Source organism: Hoplias malabaricus, chromosome 6 (genome assembly GCF_029633855.1).
Source record: "Hoplias malabaricus isolate fHopMal1 chromosome 6, fHopMal1.hap1, whole genome shotgun sequence".
In the NCBI taxonomy this organism is placed as follows: domain Eukaryota; kingdom Metazoa; phylum Chordata; class Actinopteri; order Characiformes; family Erythrinidae; genus Hoplias; species Hoplias malabaricus.
Genome location: NC_089805.1, coordinates 32557361 through 32579645, shown reverse-complemented (window position 1 = coordinate 32579645; position 22285 = coordinate 32557361). Strand labels below are relative to the sequence as shown.

Sequence of the window (22285 nt, the reverse complement as noted above, 5' to 3'; positions counted from 1 at the left end):
GTTTCAGGACAAACTCTATGGACTTGATCAGCACATGTTCTAGATATGCACATGTTCTAGGGAGAAAATAAGTTCTTGACCATGTCCATAGCCACAGGCTCCAGGTAGATCAGCAAAGACTATAGGACAAAGTGACAGAAAGTGAGTGTGTTGAAGCCTACCTTGTTAAGGCCAAAGAAGTCCAGGTCATGGATGAGTGAGAGAGCGCTGACGCGTGGCCCTGTGATCTCTCCTGCTACCTGTACACAGAGCTTCACAATCTCCCATCACCTGCAAGCCCCCAGCCTTAAAAACAAACAATCCACACATCTCTTAGGATAAAAAGATTCTTCATAATCTTAGCTAGATGATCAAACTCATATCAAAGCAAATTTGTTTTAACATAAAATCACTCATTAACCAATATCTTCTAGGCATTTTATGACATTTCGGAATAGCAAAGTAGCACAGAAGTCCAACAGGTAACGTCACTGTCACACAGCTCCAGGGTCCTGATCTTGTGAGTTCAAACTTCGCCTCGGACCAGTCGGTAAAAGGGGTCTCCTCGTGATTTTGTGGGTCTCTTCCACGTGCTCTGGTTTATTCCACACAGTCCAACACATACATGTTGGTAGGTTGGTAGGCTGTTCAGAGTGGCCATACACTCTTAGAAAAATAGGTACAGTAGAGGTTCAATAATGGCTACTAAACGTGCAAACAGTGTAAATGTACAGTTAAAGTCCAGTCATGTTCAATAAAGGAACATTCACTTTTCCAGAAGGTGAGGTGAATATTTGTAATCTTTCATAATTGAACAGTGCAAAATAAAAGAACATTATATACGTCCTGGAGATGAAATGGAGTGTATGAAATCAACAGAATTTTAAAACCTTTGAGGGTACCACCACAGTGACAGCAAAAAGTGTGAGTGTGTGAGAGTAAATGCACGTGTGTGGTGCATGTGATGGACTGGCACCCTGTCTAATGTGTGTTCCTGCCTTGCAGCCAGTGACTCAGAGTAAACTGTGGACCCACCGCGAGCCTAAACAGGATAAAGCAGTTACAGAAAATGTAGGAATTATGAACAAACACTCTAAGAAAAAAAAGTACTGTAGAGGTATATTATTGCTCACTAAATGTACAAAAATTGTAAATGTGTCTTTAAAAGGTGCAAAAGTGTTTAAACGTCCTGTTCATTACTTTCTTTTCTCCAGAACGGGAGGTGAATATTTGTAAGATTTCATTATAGAACGGTGGAAAATAAAAGAACTTAAGTCCCGGAGATTAAATGAGCCGTATGAAATCAACAGTTTTAAAATCTACAATTATAATAGAACAAGGTACAATCTCTCAGCTTTAAACTAGCTTCAGTAGTGTTAAAGGAGTAGGTTTTTAGGTTGAAATTTAGGCTCATATGAAGCTTGAGAGAAATGTTGAATATATATGTGATGTTCAACCATAAAGACGCACATGTAAAGCAGCCATATAACTACAGTGTGTTTCCATTAGAAAAGAGTTTTCATTTTTGTGGCTTTGATTTGCCAGGCAAATTGAATCATTGTACAACACCACGATAAGCTGCAGTGTAAGGCTGTGAGTGTAAGTGGTACATTGTGGCTAATGCTAAAATTGTATTACAATCATTATGTTTATTGCGATAATTGCACAGATGATAATCGTGTAAAACCTTTATCATTTTTTTAATAAAACAACTTTATTACTTTATAAAACAGGTCAGTAAAAATAATTCAGAAATATCTAGTGACTTAAGGCTATGTGCTGATATAATCTGAAGATAGACTTATTAAATAAATAAATAAAGGTACCGGGGCTTTAGAGAAGATGCATACCATATCATGGACAAATATGATTTTAAAGCAGCCTTGTTAGTTTTATATATTAAGCCAAAGGTTGTCTTTCCACCCTGGAATATCTATCCACCTTGTCCAGAGATTCAAACACAATAAAGCTTTTTAGTGAGCCTTCTCACCAACTGAGGTTTGTGTAAACGATAAGAGAACATCAGACCAAGAACAAAAACAGAACAACAGAACAAGCACTGGACAGCTGGACAAGCTAGCTGAGGTCTGAGGTCTAACCAAGTGTCAGGAAATTCCTTGCTTAGGTTCCTGTCAAAGAGTGTAGCACGTACCCATAAAGGTCCCACACAGACAATGCCTTTAACTCAGCTCTTGGTAAGATCATACATTAGATCTTAGCTCATACACAGGTCGATACTGTCCATTCCACAGAGAGACAAACAGACCAGGCCTGAGACATGAGACAGAATGTAGGCCCTGAGGGGCCTCCAGGAGACAACCTCAACCTCATGGCTCCAGCGCTGCATTTGTGCGGCAGATAAAACAGCCAGCGCAAGCTGGAACAGGTCCCTTCCAGCTCTTTGAAAACACTTCTGCTTAGACACAGACATATCTGGGCTGGCTTCAGCCACATTTCAACACGTCTCGCCTGAGAGGCTGGCAGCCTGCCGCCTCGGTGCGCTATCTTCCCCGTTGCTCCTAGTTACTGAGGTTGCATGGAGGAAAGCATAGCCGCAATTAGATGGAAATCTGTTTCCATGGATTTCTTTGCCTTCCTCCAGCCTCCCCTTTCAAAAATAAGGCCCTCACTGTTTGTTTGTTGTTAGTCGTTTCTCCTCCCTGTTCCTTGGAGATATGAATGTGGAATTGTGCACACTGCTCTGTCTTACGGGAATGCAGCAAATGAGCCTCAGTCTTGCGAGTGAGCACATTTAAAAAACCCATTTAGTAAGCATTACCATATTCGGAGGAAAAGATCATAATCATCTCATTGAAGGTGCACTTTAAATAGAATTGAGCAGAATGACCCTCACTTCCCTTCCAGAGGACATTAGAGCACAGACTGGCAGAGCAGTCTCGCCTGCCTCTCCCAGCTCGCAGCAAAAAAAAAAAAAAAAAACCTAATAGCTATTTATGTGGAAAATGATCTTTTATAGTTAATTAGAGCATCAGCCCCGAGAGCGATCTCTTTAAAGTTGTTTTGGCAAGAAATAGCATGTGGAAATTGAAGAGGGGAGAGCGGGCCAGGTCGTTCACTCATATCAATTGGGTACTAATTGGAAATTTAAAGAGTTACAAAAAAAAAGAAAACAAACAATAAACAAGCAAGGGCACTGGTTAGTGGGAGACAATGGCTCAATCAGCTGTGAGAAATAGGCATTTAGAGCTGTCTACCGTGCCATATGTCAGTGTGAGAAATGGGATTTGGGTGCAGAGTGACAGAGGCGGTGGCAGCCTGATAATTCAGCCATAATTACAAGGCAAGGGGAGGCCCAGAGGCAGGCAGGGCTGCTAGGTGTGGTGGATGTGTACCTGAGACGCTCTCTACTGCCAAGAGCAAAAGTCCTTGCAGGGTGCACACACACACACACACACACACACACACACACACAGTGGAGTGTAAACACTGCTACTCACAGTTACACTACTCACGTTAGGCAAACAATAGCTTAGCGCCAGGCACAAACATTAGCTTCCCTCCATTAACATTCACTTAGACATTTATGGGTGTCAAGCTATCACTTCAGTTGGTGTAGCATGTGCGTGTTTGCACATAGAAGTGGAGAGCAAGGTTTTTATAGTAAAAACTATTTGGTTACATCACAAGGTGATGATTCTTTCACAACAGATTAACAAAGCATTACAATAGCAAAATAACATTAAACAGTCTAAATTACATCGCTTTATGATTCACGCTGAAAACGAACAAAGCATCACTGTATGCTTGCCATGTTCCCCCCACTCTCTGCTGCTCTTTACATTGGCTGTGCAAGTATTTTGAGTAACCCAGCCCTCAAATGAGGGCTAGCAAGCATGAGATAAGCATCCAGCCAACTTCTTGGTCAGCGAAGCATGCTGATCTTACCAAATAATTATTAAGTCTTGGCAACTGTCAAGGGTCTAATTCAAAGCTGCAATGTGAGAGGAGAAAAGCAAAGAGCATTTAACAGTTTTAAAGCCTCACAAAAATGCATTAACCAGGCTTTTCCAAAAGGCTGGTCATCTGTCTCTCTCTCTCTGTCTCTCTCTCTCTCTCTCTCTCTCTCTCTGTAACTCTTACTTAGACAGAAGTGTTCACCATTCTCAAATCAGCAGTTTAGTCTTTCCTTCACAACCAAATAAATCCATCTGATTTGCCATGACTGCAGTGTCAATAAACAAGGCTTAGAGCATGCAGCATGCAGAGAGGCGTGAGAAAAGCGGTGCCGCCTGCCAGCCCCAACACCGGGGGCTCGGCCTGGATGAAAGAAGCTGTCAAAAAAATCACACGAGGGAAAACACGTCCACTCGGCCCAGCACAAGCCACCACTCTGTATGCCTTTCAGAGGAACATTCCTTTTCATGATGTGCAGTCTAAATCAATGTGAAAGATCCCGCGGGTCACTTGCACTCCTGATGCTTTAATCAAGACACTCAATTAAGTAAGTGTCTGTGACATTTAAAGGGGCCATTTTGTGAAAAAAAAAATCATTCTCCTTGATTTCTGACGCAAAAGAGTTTGTACTATACAAACATTGTTAAACGTTATGCTTTTAATGTCCTACTGCATGCAATCAATACATACATTTGAATTTATCATGGCTGTGATGTCACAATCATCAACATATTTGCATATGACAGCCCTTTCAGCTTAAAGCAATTCAGACCTTTAAGAAGATGAGTGGAAGATGTTAGGAAAATTATTAATTTGCATCATTGCAGCTTTTAAAAATATAATCTTCCAAAACAAGAAACTAAAGATTTTGCAACATTTATTTTACTCCAGAGCTTACAGTTTGTTTAGCATGGTCTGGTTTTAGCGCAAGAAATAATTTAAGGCAGCCTCTCAAAATATTTACATATGTCAGTCTTAAAGACACAGTACAAAAACAGCCTGTGTATTCTAAAGAGGTAGAGAAAGATTTGAATATGCCAATGTAAAAATGAAGTGGAAGATTCATACAAATATTATCAGTGGACTGCAGGGGAAAATGTCTTGAATGTGGTTCTTATAAAGGTAAAGACATGTATAAAGAAATGAAGACAGTATTGCTGAATATTCTGCTTTGGTGATGGGCATCAAACGTTGGCTAATGAAAGCGGCTCTTTGAGGAAGCGGTGCTGATGGCACAGGGTTGGAGCAGACCTGGGGGAGGGGGTGGAGCACTCTGACAGCTCACTGATCAAACATACTAGCCTCTCAGGTAGCAGGCCTGTCTGACTCTCTCACAGGCAACATCTGATCCTAGGTCAGGTCATACACACACACACACACACACACATGCACGCTCAGCTCTGCCAAAGTGCACAAATGGCCCAGCTACTCTCAGCTCAAAGGAACATGGGCTCTGATGTCCAAATGGATATCTTACATGAAAAAAAGCTCAAAAACAAAAAACCTAACAGAAGCTATTCTGTGCTTTTGCATTCAGTAAGGCTAGAAGAAAACACAGCATATGGAAATAATGGCCATGTTGCGACACTCCCAGGTCTGCTGTTGACTCATTGATAATGCAAAGGGGTCAGTGACCCTGTGAACAGACTTGGAAGGTGTAACATGATAAGTAGCTGCACTGATGCTGTTGTGTGTGATCTCTAGGTGAGGGAACACTAAGTCAAGGGTTTAAAAATGTGGTTTAAACATCGTCCGAAACGATGGGCCTTTACAACCTCACAACAAAAGAGGACGAGTATTCCCCTCAGGGCCTACTTATTATATTTAAAGTCAAATCACATGAGCTGTTTTTCTAAATGACCTCATGATGTCATATCAGTATGACATAAACTGTGCTTTGAATATTATACGATGCATTTTTAAGGGTCTGGCAACTTCATAGCACATTTCAAAGGATTCTTAAAATAAAATGATTTAATTGGAACAAAATCTGAATAAAAACTATATACATTTCAAAAGGAATTTAAAGCAACAAAAACTCTACTTCTCTGTCTTTCATTTTGAACAACGGTCCCCTCTCTCCAGATAACCGTTGTATATCGGTCTGTATTGCTTTCTTTGTATAATACGCACGTATAGTATTGCCAATCGTCCCGATACAGGACACCTTTTGTAACCTATTTTTGAGGTCACACTTCTATGTTTGAGACCGAAACAGCTCTCAGCCGGAGCGAGGGGCATCTCTACTGCTTCTAAACAGATAACATGCTCATCACCTTAATTTAGCCAATCAGCAGCCAGAGTTACCTCTCCATCATTCAGTGCTGCAGCCAATGGCATCACAGTCCCTCCTACAGCAGTTTGATTTGAGGCGGCGCTGAGAGCAGCAGGTCAGAGCTGAAACACTGGGGATTACAGCTCTGATTTACATAAAACTAGTGTTATCTTAGCCACTTGTGGCTTTGCTTAATCTCTACCACGTCAAAGAAATTTGCTTCTATGAGGTGATTACCCCAGACCCCACCTGGTTAAAGTTTAGCCCCCTTAATCATTAATATCTAGTGACGATCTGGCAGCAGCATTGACTAAAATGCTGTTTATCAAACTAAAAACTAATCGGTCAGGTGCAAATAAATTGTGTGTGTGTGTGTGTGGGGGGGGGGGGGGGGGGGCATGTATGACCTTTATTGTGCAAGCCGGTCAACAGAGTCATCAGCTGGAATTAATACACATACCAGGGTTGTGTTTGTTTACCTGCAGTTTTATCACAGTGTGAGGCGATGAGATGGATAAAGAAGACCAAACAGTACCAGAAATTCATCCACTGTAGGAACCAGAGAAGGGTCGCTACAGAGAGAGAACGTTAAGAAGTTTGTCCTTGGTTCATTGTTTGTTTTTAACGTATTGTCTTTTTCGTGTGATTATTCGTTACTTCTTGGGATGTCCTGTGTTTGATTCGTTTAGTTGCTTTTGCTTTGTATTGTGTTCACTCTTGAAACAAACCACACCAGAGTTAATTTAGAAGTGGACCGAGACCCACCTGCTCAGGCGGTCTCTCATCGTTAGCTTGGTGCGCACCAGAGTTCAAAAGCGAGAACGGGAACAAACCACATTCACAGAGCAATCAAACCAGACAAGTCTGAACACACAGTAAAAGTACACAACCTCGTGTGCAAAGCCACAAACTAAGACTTATTCATTCATTATCTGTAACCACTTATCCAGTTCAAGGTCGTGGAGGGTCCAGAGCCTACCTGGAATCATTGGGCGCAAGGCGGGAATACACCCTGGAGGGGGCACCAGTCCTTCACAGGGCACAAACTAAGACTTAATTCAGGTAAAATAAATAAATGTAATTTTTTTAAATGTCGTAATCTAAATCAGAATCATTTTTTGTCTGCCTAAAACACGTGTAAGGCAATTAACAGGAAATATCACATCCCTACCATATAAGGCATGGTTTCCCTTAGTGCATACTGCAGTATGAAGACTCAGGTAACTTGAACTTGAAGGTTTACAAGAGATAGATGTGACCATGAAGTCAGTGTGTAAGGGAGGACAGCATTGTATGTCTTTGGGGAGTGGTGTGGTTTGATGGTGAACAGGTCCAGGCTGATGTGGTGAGGGCTGAGCACTTACAGTAAGCTTTATGGGTTTCTCAGGGGCCACGCCCAGAAGCTGCGGTACTAGGTCTATAATTAGGAAACAAGATGATTAAAAAAAGAGAGGCGTTTAAAGAAGCATGACTCGCGGCCAAGAGATATTTCCTTAAGAGAAAAGAGACTTCATGCATCCAAATCTCCCACTGTCCCCACAGTAAAGAACATCACTGATGTGGAGTGTTTAGGTATTAGGACACTTTCAGAACACAGAGAAAGAAAAATCACTTTTCTCCCTTTAAAAACAACCAAAACAAAGTTTACACAGGCTTCAATTGCAATGTACAGACTTCTAGTCTGAATTAAAAAAAAAAAATAATAAAATAAGTCATGAGGACAAACCTCAACTGGTACACACACAAACACAAACTCACTTGACCCCAAGAGTAACAAACAACTTTAATAGTGTGGGCGAGTAAGGGTCCAAATTGGCCACACAGCAACATAAGGCCAAACGTGTCATTAGGCAAGGCTGAAGGAGAGGGTTTGTGTGGTCTGTATGTAAGCCTAAGGAAGAGAACAGCACTAATCATTTTTTAAAGGTAATCATCCATTTCAGCTCTGCTAAGTACCTACCGCTCTCTTGATGCATGTTTACTTGAGGTTTCAAAGAAAGTGAAGTCATAGCCTCTTGTATTCACTACGTCCCAGGGTCTTCAGCCTTCAATAACACACTCAGCTGTTTTCAAATCAGATATGAGTATTTACCACTAGATTGAATCTCAACAGAATCTCAGATTTTCAGGTACCATTCATAACTGGGCCTCAGTCTGAAGAGCTGCTCTGTCGGGAAAAGGCAACATTTCAGCCAAAAAACATGATACAATAAAAAAAATATCATGAGACTAACAGAACATTTGTCAGATTACTTACTGTATAAATACAGCAGAATTCATTTAATTTTACTAGCACAGGCCTGATATTAAAAAGTTATAAATTGGGGTTCTATGAACAATGGAAAGTGCATTGAAAGCTGGATAAAAAGTAAAAGAATACAATACCTTTGAACAGTGTCCTTAATGAAAAGTACTGAATAGCAGTCTTATGGAGCATTTTGTTAAACTTTTGAGAGAACTTCAGAAAATTACAAACCAGTTCTATGAAGCGCTTCACATATTTAAATAAACAAATAAATAAAAATTGTTATCAATCTCTAAATTACCAAAAAACTTAAACAGAATCTAACAAATGTATTACACGCAATTATGTTCATGCTTTGATTAAAACCTTTGAAATGTATTCTGTGTTTTTATTTTTGTTCCATTGTTAGTTTTTTTTAATCCCTGCTATGGAATTAAATAGATATGATTAATTAACCCAATAACGTACAATATTAAGTAAGCGCAGTTGAGTGTGTGTGTGTGTCGTATAGTGTATTGTTAAGGTGTCTATTTGAAGTGTATAGTTAAGGTATGGCAAGGTAACTTGTGTGGTGTATAGTGTATTGTAGAAGTGTGTGTGTATTGTGTAGTGCATTGTAGTGTGTGGTTATGTGTGTGGTGTATATTTAATGTGTGTATAGTGTATAGTAGAAGTGTGTGTATTGTAGTGCATTGTTTATGTGTGTGTGTATTTTTTGTTTGTGCATGTAGTGTATAGTGTATTGTAGAGGTGTCTGTGTGTGTGTGTGTGTGTGTGTAGGGTATAGTAGAGGCGGGTATGTAGTGTATAATGTAACGTAGAGGGACATATGTGTGTAGCAGTGGCGGATGCTGGTCTTTCAAGGAGGGGAAGCTCAATTTCGGCCTACATCATAAAATGTGTCGGTTTATTTATACGTAAATTCTACCCTCTGTTCCTTTTCAAGAAAATGATCTGTGACCCTGTCGTACCAACAAGGTGTCTTTTCCAGGGACTTGACTACTGTCCTCTCAATGGCCAGCAGAGCTAGGCTGCTTAAACGGCCTTGGCCCATGTGAAGTGTGTCCGCCTGTTAGTGCTTTGTGATGGTGGAGGGGCTCAGCATCACCCGCTGGACAGAAACTGCGATAGAAGTCAGTCTCCAATAACAAGCACTTACAAAAAACCACCAGAAATAGAAGCTTGATTTGTCGCTAGTCGTTTTTAACAAAGAAAATGCCGCTAAGAGGTTTAAGAAAATCTCCGGTTCAACTCAGAACAGAATGAAAATGTAATGCGCCCACGGATCTTTACACCAAAGGATTGCTGATTTGCTCATTTCGCTGTCAATCAAAAAGGGATTCAGCCTCAGACAGATCATCCAATCATCGTGCAGAAGCTGAGCGTCCGGGCCAGCCGAGGCCAGCCCACTGCCCCATAGACCCCCAGAGACGCTGAACGTCCGATGGGCGGGACAAAGCCCAGCATATATCCAATGACTCGTCTCGTTTCGCTGCTTCGCTATTGAACTCTTTTAAAGCACCCGTTTTAAAGCACCCGTTTTAAAGCATCCGTTTAAAGCACTGTGAAGCTGCGGGAATGACTGAGAGGAAAGCCGCGTCTTTACCAGTGATAAAAAAGCTGATTCTGCACAACAGTTGAGCACGTTGTAGTGCATATTTATTCAATGACATGTACACACAACAGTATATATTTGATCACTTATTTTTTTTACATTTTAGGGGAAGCTGAGCTTCCCTTGCAGTCTTAGAGCAATCGCCTCTGGTGTGTAGTGTATTGTACAGGTCTGTGTGTGGTGTAAAGTGTATTGTAGAGGGGTTTGTTTGTGTGTAGTGTATAGTAGACGGTGTGTGTGTGTGAGGTGTATTGTTTTGAAGTGTGTGAGTGTGTGTGTGTAGTGTATTGTTTAGATGTGTGTGTGCGTGTGGTATATTGTTAAGGGTGTGAGGGCCAAAGAAACAAATTTTGGGCCCCGGGCACAGTAGTCTATACAAGGGGTCAGTCCCCGGCCCCAGTTATGCTACAAGACAAGCAAAACATTCATCTATTCATTGTCTGTAACCGTTAATATAGTTCAGGGTTGCGGTGGGTCCGGAGCCTACCCAGAATCACTGGGTGCACTCTGGAGGCGATGCCAGTCCTGCGCAGTGTGACACACACACACACACACGTTCACTCACACACTCACCATGGGACTGTGGGAGGAAACTGGAGCACCCGGAGGTATTCCACATGGGGAGAGTAAACCTAACTGTAATCTTCTGTCATTCAGACATGGGATTAAAATGAATGAATGAATAATATTAGCTATGAATCCTGGTATTACACTGTAACATTAAGTAACTACATAATATTTAAAAATATATTATATGTAATTTTTACTGAACTCTTGAAACAAATGGTTTCTTGGGACCTGAAACACCTGTTAAGCACCTGCTTTGCGGATCTCACATTGTCTCATATGTTCCACTGCATCAGAAAATAAAGAGGTGCCTGCACTTCTCAGGGCTGGTCTGGAATTAACACTGTATTTCATGTATTATTAGTTGGACTATGACAGCAGAAACACTGTCTGTTAAAGTAATAAACTGGTGGCTGACCACAAATAAAAAAAATAATAATAAAAATAAGACATCCACGTGTAAAAGGCTCTAACCTACACTTCTTTATATATTCAGGTATATAAGGGAAGAATGTGCTTTTGAACATATTTTCTAACTTTTGTTAATGCCATTTTAATACAGTTTTAAACTATGAAATAAGTGACTTGAGAAATAGTCAAGAAAAAAGGCCTGAAAACACTGCTTACAGCAGGAGCATTAAATAACATCTTCAATTTAATTCTTGCTATATTTGCAAAAGGTTTATTGACTTTTTTGCTTTTACTAGCAGTAAACCCATGAGTCTGAAGCTCTGCTAAACCCGACTGAGGGTTGTTTCTACAGGTGCAGGGGTTCTGACTCCACAAGGGGAGGATGTCTCATTAGAAGCACAGCATCTAATGTTACTATCTAGAAACTCCGAGCTGCAATTCTCTTTTCTGTTAGCAGGTGTTCACTCGTTCTAATCCTCTGTCATTCAGACACAGGATTAAAACATTTAATCTCACACTACAACAAAACAGAACCTCATCTTCCATCAAGAGCATGAGGTAACTGAGCGGGAAACAGTTTGGTGTGAAGGAAATCTATCGTAGCGCATGAGAACTTTAATCCCTGATATTGTTAGCTCCTAACTTTTACTACTAAAGTATATCTACTGGTTTAAGGTCACCTGTTTTCTTTGGGAAATATGTCAAAAATTGTGCTCTCTCTATCTCTGTATCTCCTCTCCTTACAGTTCTGAAAGCTTAATTTCGTTTTTTATTTTAGCAAGGTCTGCAACCCCAACAACACCCAAGTCCACAACACAGAAATTCCATGATGGATTTGGGAGCAAGACGGTCAAACCATTTCCCGCTTGAGGGAGGAGGCGAGTGGAGAAATTAAAGAACAGAACGCGCAGAACTTGTCACGAATCACAGAGCCTGGTGTCATTTATTTCTATTATAACAGAGAGCAAAATGTGTGTGTGTGTATGTACATAACTATATAGATATATATTTTCTATTGACTTCATGCTCAATGCACATCTAAGGTGAAATATATCACGTTTATGTAGGACTGTAATGACAGGAGTGTGTAAAATAGCTTTTTTTTTTTTTGTTAAACCTCGTAGCCCATTAAGAATTTTGTGGAGTGAGTGCTGTAATATTCCAGTTCCCTCAACAGAGGAGGATCTTAGCTGTTCCTTTGTCAAACTTATGACAGACAAAACTCAGGCTTTTAGTGTTCTTAATGGATGTCATGTGGCAATCTTTCTTGTCCATCACTATTTCAATACTAAAAGCAGCATGATTTGGAATGACCCCACAGATAGCTTTAAAGAGCTACATCACTAAAAGCTATGCATGCACTTTTTACCCAAGCCACATACAGCTGTATTCAGCACCCCGTTTCCATTTATATTCCTCATTGAAAAAGCACCAGATGTGCACAACAAATCATACAGTCCACCAGCCAAGACATGTCTGGTGACTGATGTAATAACTGAAACAGTATGTAATATCTGATATAAATATTTTAACACATTATATACTATTACTTTATATTGTAACAAGATTTAATAGTATTTACTTGCCATGATATCAGCTTATGCTGTGAAGATTATGTATGTACATAAGACCACATCTAACCACAAGAACTTCAGTGATGTCTGAGAAAAAAGATTTAAGCTTCTTTTTATGGTCAGCTACAGCAGCTTTACACTCTTTACAGTAAGCCAGGCCAAGGGTAAAAGGTGACAGATCCTTTGCTGGAGCCCACCCCTGGGGTCCGAGACACTGACTTCTGTATAAGCCAAAAACAGTCTTCATCACGCACCACTTTTTAAAGCTGTCAAAACTGTTCTTGTACATCAGCTCTCCCACAAAGGAGCCATGCGAATGCTTGCTCTGTGCACGTGTTTTCACCACTTCGATGGGGTTGACTGCTGTGGCTCCCATAGCTGTGAGAGAAGACAATGGATATGAGTGGGGTTTTGAAAGAGTTTTACACAGCTGGAGACATTGAAAAAGCTTCAGATGAAATAAATTATTAAAAGAACTCAAAATATCAAAACAGCATGATGCAATGCTTTGTTCATTTAATGTTAGCCCTCCAAAAATGTTTAGGAGACTGTTTTGAGGGACATTTTAGCCATTATGGCATTCTGACGACACCCATCCTGTAGATTATGGCACAGAGGGACGCTAATGCAGCGCTAGATATCTTACTAAGTCACGCTCACTGATACAGTATGAGTTGTACTAATTTGAACAGGGAATTAAAACCCATTCTGCTGGGTGGAGGGCTGAGGTGTTACCCACTGTAATAACCACAACATAAAGACCAGTATGGTGGTATTACCATTGCCAGTTTCCTCCTCCATGATGTGAAGCTGTCCAGTGGCACTGCATTAGCAACAGTTTGAAAAGAGGCACAGGCTGGCTTCACATGTCTCAGAGGGAACATGTGCTTGCCTTAGAGGTTAGTGGCAATGTATGAGATCATAGTTATGAATTTGGAACTGACAATGACTAATGATTGAGGAGAAAATTGGGATTAAAAAAAATGAGAACGCTACCTTGGCTATCTCTGTAACATTATTACACTGTCAGTCATTCTGGATGAGAGCTACTGCCACAATGATATAAATGTATTGCTGGATAAGTCACCTTTTTAAAATAATAATAATGTGTTTTATTGGCAGCCTGACACTGAATGACCAAACTAATGAACTTTAATAAGGAGAAGCACAAAAGCAGCTTTGGAGCAATGCATCATGTTGTCTTGATAGTTTTAGCTCTCTCAACAGTTTCTTTTTTGGAATGCAGGTCAGGAAGTGTGAGAGGGGTTGATGGGAAGTGCACATTAAACTGAAAATTAGTGAGAAAAAAAAATGTAAAAGAGCTGTCAGGGTATTTCAAGCTCACCAGTCAAGCCTTATCTGACAGGTTTGCACTGGACACAAAGGGGACACAGCCCCGACAGGCTTAATTAAAGAGAGACCTGGCCAGGCGCTACCTCCTTATTAACCTGTCTCCTGCGAGAGAGCCAGTCTGGAGCCGAACACAGAGCCAAGCACCACCTACTCACACACACACACACACACACACACACACATCCCTCTGATCACTCACAGGTACAAAAGAATCCACACAGGAGGTTCCCATGCATACCCTCCTCGCCTTCTTAAGCGGGTTAGATCAGCCCCCTCAGAAGGAAATAGAGCAGCTTTTGTTTTGTATTTTTTCCCCCCCTCCTCTGGCACTGTGGTGAAGAAGAGAGGACAGGGAGAGCAGTTAAATGGGTGGTGCACATTGATGCATGACCTCCAGCCATGGAGGCCAGTGAGAACCTGTAGGCAGACTCTGCTGCTATCTGGATCAGAACAGATCAAACTTCTTCTCAAAGTGAGAGACCAAAAGACCGGGCGAGTTAGGATCCACACACACATTTTTACTGAGGTTTCCAGTAAGCATTTATAAAATAGTTCCCAAAACTCCCCATTAACAGTGCATTTCTCTCTAAAAGAATTCCAAAAATGCTAGACATTTACAAAAATTTCCCTTGTGCAAGTTTGGTCAGTTACAGCACATGTCCTGCAGATTATCAGTTTTTGCTGATCACAGCTCACATTGATCCAGTTCATCGGGATTAAAGCATCCCTACAAGACCTGCTAAAGCTGTGGTTTCACCTCCATATTAGATACTAATGTTCAGCTGTTCTGTTTCTCACAAATCTGAGAACAACGAGCATTCATTTTAAAACAATCTTCTTTAATATAATAATTTTAAGAATAGATTTCATTAAAAATGAAACTTTTATATGGTTTATACCAGATTTAGTTTTGCTGTTTTCACAGTGGTATTTAGTGCAAAACATGTCTTTTTTCCAATTTTTATTTATTTAAATTGTATTTGAGCAAAATCAGACTACAGACCTCTGCTACAGCATCTATTGCCTATGAACAACTAAAGTTGTGTGACTGACAATGTATTAAATTAACTAGTACTAGTAACAGTCTGAGGGGCTAGATATATAGCAGTCGGTCAAAACTCTTAATGTCTTAATACAATTTACATTTTATTCATTAAGGACCAAACTCACATTCAACTGCCAAAATTTGGGCATTCACTTCAGGTCAGAACAGGACAACCGCAATCAGGTTGATAACATTTAATTATGTATATTTTAAATGAATTTTGAATTAATTTTATTTCTACTTTGTGTCACTTCTTCCCTACTTGTAAACTTTAAGAGCTTTACAGCTCCACCGCTCCAATAAAGCAGCAACTTTAGCACGTTTCTTTCTTTATTATTTAAATTAATATTAAATGTGACAATTATATAAATGTATTTTTTTTAACAAAATCCTTTTTTGAACTTAATAAAAAAAATGAAGGTCGAGCCTTAATAACACGCAATGGACATGTTTTATTTATAGTTCATGTATGCAGACCAAAAACAACCTTGACATTAAAATAACCTTGTGAGAGTACACAAATACATCACCCTCTTTGACAGAATTAATATCTGTTTAAATTATGCATTGTGTGTTAGATAGATTCCATTCCATTCCCTGCTGAATGCTGTAAAATTTGGAAAAGCGCTAGTGAAGCAAGCATCCAAGAGCCTGGGCCCAGCATCGCAGTGAAGAGTACAAGCGTGAATGAGAGTTAGCTAGCTAGAACCACCCAAGCATTCCGATCCACATTCCTTGCCAGAGATACCTGTCACCTTGCCCTGCTGCCTCTGCTGCTGGACTGGAATAGGACCACCTGTCAGGATACTCCAGGACCCCTGGTCTTTCATGTAGGGGTTTGGGGGTGTTGGGTGAAGAGAAGGGGGTGTGGTAGGGAGAGCTGGCCAACAGCCCACAGGGCCCAAACCACAGCCCAAAGCTGCTCATTGTGGTGGGACTGGCGTCTCTGCTCGGGGCCCCTGCCCTGGACGGCCCGCCATGGAGGAATAACTCAGCCCTCAGCGGGTCTGGAAGAACAGCTTCTGACAAAATAAAAAAAGCACATCCAGCAAACCCCTCTGTCTCTCTCCCTCCAATCTCCCCACAGAGTCCTCAACCCTCTGTGTCTGTTTTCATTTCCCCCCAGCTGCCCACGGAGAGTGATAACTTTCCTCCACTGCTGGGCTTGCATTTCATTTACAACTTTTTATATGTGCGTTCCGAATGTTGATGACAGCTTCAGATATTCCCTATTTTTCATTGCTTTGGCCTGAGCAAAAAGCAACAGTTGCTGGAAAAAAATCACCAGAGGACCAGAGGCCATGTTTGTAATTTGGTAGCAAGTTAAATTAAAATCCCTTACAATGGACATGACAGTTTTACTGTAAAACAACAAGAATGAAGGAGCACTCAAACCTTATTTTAAAAAATCTAGTTAGCGTTTTAAAGGCTGCAATTAAAACTGTGCCACCCAACACATATGATTTAAGAAAATGTTTAAATATGTAAAACAGGTTCAAATATACCCAAGCAGGCCAATTATTACTTACCCTGGACTTTAGCGAGCTTGCAAATCAGGGCTCCCTCCTCCAAAGGTGCAATCTTGTTGATATCGACTAAACCAAAAAGGCAGTAAAGAAAAAAAAAGTAAACAATTAACAACTCGTTCCTCAGCAGCCTGTTGAAAAGCACTTTGTCTGCTCAACATTATGACAGACCATCTTCAAAACAGAAGCTGTGACTTCCAAACATTCCTCTGTACCTTTCCCATACCTTTGTCTCCCCTTTCAAAGCATAACATCTATGTGGAGCAATTATCTCAAGCATCTCCAATTACAGCAAGTAGGGCCTATTACCATATCACATGGCAAAGAAATAATATTGTCTAGAAAGCAATTACCACCCACTGCATGCTGTAGGTCTACTGGGGACGCCAGTCATGTACGGTCAAATGGCCTTCCCTGTGCCACAGCCTCTTAGAAACACTGAGCTAATACTTAGCTTTCGAAATCAACATTATTATACTATGGGCAAGTAATTAAGCCACGTGTATAAAAGCATATCATGTTGTCATCAAGTAATGAGCAGACAGATTATAGATTAACTAGGCACAAAAACTTGGGGTGATAAAATAACAGCATGGGAAAATTAATTAAAAATCACTAGATGTCTTGTGATTGACTCCTAAAAGTTTCTCAACTGATTAAAAAAAGCCCTCACAACCAGATTTTTTAATGCAGTCTGTAATGCTAATTTTTGCATCCATAACAATGTAAAATTGGTTAATTCACTGAGAAACAAAATTAGGATCTTACCAACACACCTACGCTTACCATCAAATATTGGTCACAGATTTCATATATATGAAGTTAAACTCCAAAAACCCAAAACCCATTAAAATGCAGTTTTGCATTACAACCACGTTGATAGATTTTCAAGTAGTGTTCAAATTCAAACATTTGTTGCAAAAACTGCTAGGTCCATGGAGCTTGGTCACAAAATTCAAGTTTTTCATCTACAGTAAAAAAAACTGTTACAAATAAATTGGACCTACTGTAAATTGTGAATGAAAGAAAATGCAATGATGTGCAACCAATCTAAACAGTACAAAGACAACATCAAATGTTTTTTTCCCCCACTCTGAATCTGATGCCAGCATCACTTTTCAAAACTACTGTGCTGCATCACCTCTTCTTTCATCAATAGTATTTAAACATTTGGGAACTTAGGAGACCAGTTGCTGTAGTTGCTAAAAAGGTCTTTGTTTCATATTATTGCTTCTTATATGATTTCAGCTGCTTAACACTTTATGATCTACTACTGTGTATATTTTTTTAAAATGTACCAAATGTTTTCAATGGGTGACAAGTCTGGAAGGCAGGTAGTTGAGTTTAGCATGTGGACTCATGCCATGCTGTTGTAATATTTGCAGAATGCTATTTGGAATTGCTGAAATAACCAAGGCCTTCTGTGCAATGTCATCTGGATGGCAGCAAATGTTGCTCCAGGACCTGTATATATGGTTTCGCATTAACGGTGCCTTCACAGATGTGCAAGTCACCCATATAATTTATGCTAATGCACCCCACACAATCGCGGATGCTAGTTATTGAACTGTTTGCTTATAACAAAACGGACGGCCCACACTCCTCTTTTGCCTCTAGGACGTTGTTTCCATGACTTCCTAAAAGAATATTAAAATGTCGATTTGTCGGACCACAGGACACTTTTCCACTTTGCCTAAGTCCATCTTTAATGAACTCAGGATCAGAGAAAGCAGCATCATTTCTGGATCTTGTTTATCCATGGTTTCCTCTCTGCATGGTAGAGTTTTAACTTATTTGTTGATGCAGCAAAGATATGTATTCACAGACACAGAGCCCATTCAGTGATTTCCAATACACTAATCTTTACCTTTAGTGAAAGAAAGGCCTCTCTGGAATGATCTTTTTATAGACAATCATGTGACAGACCTATTGCTAAATAATGTAATTAGCTGTGGGATTTTCTACCAGGTGTTTATTTGGCATTACACAATTTTACCAGTCTTTTCCTGGCCCTGTTCCCACTTCTTTGAAACATGGCATCAAATTCTAAATGGGCATATATTTTTTAAAGTTTGATATTTTGTCTTTGGACTACTTTCAATCAAATATAGGATTTACATGATGTGCACATCATTACATTTCATTGTTTTATTTACATACTGCACAGCCTCCCAACTTTTCAGGAACTGGGCTGAAAGTTAACTCTTGTTAATAGAAAATCATAAGCTAGGATATAATTGTATAATTAAAAACACAAATCTCCCAAAATAGTAACTTTAACCTTTACAAAAGAGAGAAAAAGCCTTCTTAATTTGCAATAGAGGTAAATGTAAAAATGATTTTTTCCAAGAAATTTTGGAGCACTTCTAATATATATATATATATATATATATATATATATATATATATATATATATATATATATATATATATATATATATATATATATATATATACACACACACACACACACACACACAAATTAACCTAAACAACCACCTTGTTTCTACACTCTGTCCACTCTCCCACTGACCATACAGGAGCACTTTGTAATTGTAATTACAGACTATAGTCCGTTTCTTGCTCTGTATATTTTATTCCACCCTTTCATCCTTCTCTTCAAATGGTCAGGAGTCCCACAGGACCATGACAGAGCAGGTATGGCTGGTGGATCATTCTCAGTATTTCAGTGACACTGATGTGGTAGTGATATCTTAATGTGTGTTATGCTGGTAGAAGTGGATTAGATACGGCAGTGTGTCTAGAGATTTTAAACACTGTGCTAGATTTCATAATGCCTAAGCTTATTAATAATAACTTTCTTAATTTTGCTAGAGCATCTTTATATGTGTTTATCTTAGCAACTCATTTCAAAATATGATTTGTCAAAGTACCTTACTGTAGACTAATGTTTTATGCTGATAGTCCACTAAAGAAGGAGGGTGATGTGTCTCCTTGAAGTATGCAAATGCAAGAGCAAGCAACTTGGCTACAGACCAAACTGTTTCCCATATAATTACAGCGGATTCATGCAACCTAATTTTTAGAAAGTGACAGTGACAAGTGGGCCCTGCGAGGGCAGAGAGGCTCCGAGGCGGAACTGAAGCGTGCTCCAGCTCGGTCTCAAATACTCATCTCTGAGTGTTGTAGAGAGCTGGCAGTAAGGGAGTGAGTTGCTCAGACGATGACTCAAAAGGCATGGCCCAGTCTCAGCACTGACTCACCCTCACGGCTCAGACAGGTCAGTCAGCTGGAACAGGATGTCCACCTCCATGGGGGGGGGGGGGGTTACCTGACCAACCATCTGAGAGGCAATGATGAACTCCTCTGAAAGACAGGAAAAGTAAAAGTTGAGCAAGAAAGACTGCAAAACCAAGAGATGTAATTAGACTGTATAATTAGACTACAGGAAACAGAATGCTACACGGAGACTTCCATCATTACAACATTCCACTGTAAGCCATTTCCACTGACCATAGGCTCTCCTGGTCCATCCCAGTTCATTCAATATGCTGCATTTTTGTGTTGAATGAGTGAATGGGCTAAGGTATTGAGTATCGGTGCAGTGTGAAGGTTAAGTGCTGGGTGGTAATGAGCAGGATGAGGAAGGCTGCTTTACAGTGGCATTCCCACTGCACTAGTATAGAGTGACTACTCTTAAAAGGGCAGCATGTGTTCTTACACAGAGCCCTATTCAATAAAACTGAGCTCAGCTTACTGCTGTCTTTAAACATGCTCTGGAGTGTGAAGAGGGTGCAATAGAAGATTGCACGGGCACCTGACTCTTAACATCTCCCACATACACACACAATTTCCTAATGTGTGCCACTGGGGTTCCTGAGAAATTCATTTTCCTTTGTGTTTACTCTGTTACTTAGATATAGAATACTAGATCAGAGAATACTGAGTGTACATATTCTGTTTTCACTTTCACATCTACCTTATTAGGTGTCAAACATTTTCTTCCTCAAACACTTTTTTGTACATAACACCAAAAGGCTTTAGCTGTCCTTAAGTCTTTGTTGTAACCATGTCTACTAATCTCCTCTTGTGGTAGAACAGTGGACATGAGTTTCCTGTTTAAGACTAGATAAACCTGTTCTGGTAATATGTATTGAAAGCAGAAAGATTTCTGAAAAACTCCTATGGGATTTCTTGGGTTGGGCAGTTAACTGGGTAACGCCGTTCACCATAACAGTGAAGAAAATGGATTACTGGAATCACAATTATGAGGAAAACAACAAGTAAAACATTTAATTTAGCAATGTAACCATCTGAGCGGCATAGATATTTGCTTCAGTTTAATTTTCTTTAAAGTTAATTATACTGTAATTTTTCAGGTAAGTAAACATTGTTTTCTTTAAAACAACTACTTTGTTGGATATATCTGTGATTTAACTTTTAATCTGTAATCTGCTTCTGTCAAGTACTGCTAATTTTAATGCTATGCAATGTTTATGTGGTGCAGCAATTCTCAATTGGTGGGTTGCGACTCAAAAGTGGGTCTCGGACATGTTCTGATGTTTAAATGTGTTTTTGAAGGCTAATTTTCAAAAATAAAGTTGTTTTGTTTGTACTCTATAAAAGTGGGTCGCCGACTTAATGACCATGAGAGTCCCAGGCTAAGACCAGTTGAGAACCCCTGTTCTAGTGTATTAACTACTTTATTTATCATTTTAATTATAGGTAAAATGTCATTATTATTATTATTATTAGTGTATTAATCATGCCATACAGTTCCACTGTCTTGGGTTGTGGTTTCAATCCCCACCTTGGGTCACTCCCAGTTTCATTGTGGGCTTCTTCAGGGTGCTATGATTTTCCTAGAAAAGTGACTACAAATTACAGCAATGCAGAGCACAACTAAACTTTGATTGGATGAACATGGATCAAGTTGAGGATAGGTATCCAAGAAGTATGCAGTACTCTTTGCCACACTAGAAAGACAAAAATAGCAGCAAATTCATGGCTAGGGATTTCCTCAAACATTGGTTTGGACGTCACATAATGTACAAACATTTCAAAGAACTTAAGGGAAAAATATGGTCACCTCTGAAAAAAAAACTGCTATGAGGTTCAGGGTCCCAGGCCAGTGTTGTACTTTATTCTTTCCAGAGCGATGTAGACATAACAGAACGCAAGTGTAAACGCTCACAACAGCATAGGCCACTTGCTACGTCATAGACTCCGCAGGGGTTCAACGAAGAGGCATAAATCTGCCTTTAGCCACTAAACACATTTTGTAATAAAGTAACAGCAGCATCATTACAAATTTAGTAACCACTCATTCAAAGATAAGAATGATCCTCTTGCTCAGAAACAATGGACAAGGAAACCAATCATTCTTCTGTTCATATAGTCTGTCTAGTTACATCATGTTTCCCAACCAAGGACAAATTCTGTTCCAATATTTCAAGCTCAGTTATGTTCATTAGTCTATTGTATTGTAGCTAGGCTAGCACTCAGAAATCCGTATTTAAGCCTTGGATATTAATGCTAAATTATATTTAAGAAATTGTATAAAAAAAGATTGTCAGCCACATAGAACAGAACCAGGTGTGTGCCTGCAATGTAGATAAAGGAGGCCATGGTGCTGCCACAGGTTTAACCTGTACCATTTGCTACATACGGAAATAATCAACTGAAGGTCAGCTAGAGACACAAACACAGAGTTGTGCACGCACAGTTCCAGAGAAGCCAACTACTGACCAGCGGCCCCTGTGGGAGTGGCACAGTAGTGAGTAGCAAAGAGTGCCTAAGACAGAGAGTTGCACATTGGC

At 39.9% G+C, this 22285-nt stretch overlaps 1 protein-coding gene across 1 annotated transcript in view; it reads right to left on the bottom strand.

Annotated features, from left to right (window-relative positions):
- Positions 1 to 22285, bottom strand: part of LOC136700208 (electrogenic aspartate/glutamate antiporter SLC25A13, mitochondrial) — a 65923-nt gene that overhangs the window by 15178 nt on the left and 28460 nt on the right. The window contains 4 exon segments of the mRNA XM_066675489.1: positions 162 to 260; positions 12649 to 12959; positions 15735 to 16001; positions 16509 to 16574. Of these exon segments, the coding sequence (XP_066531586.1) occupies positions 162 to 260; positions 12649 to 12959; positions 15735 to 16001; positions 16509 to 16574 (743 nt within the window).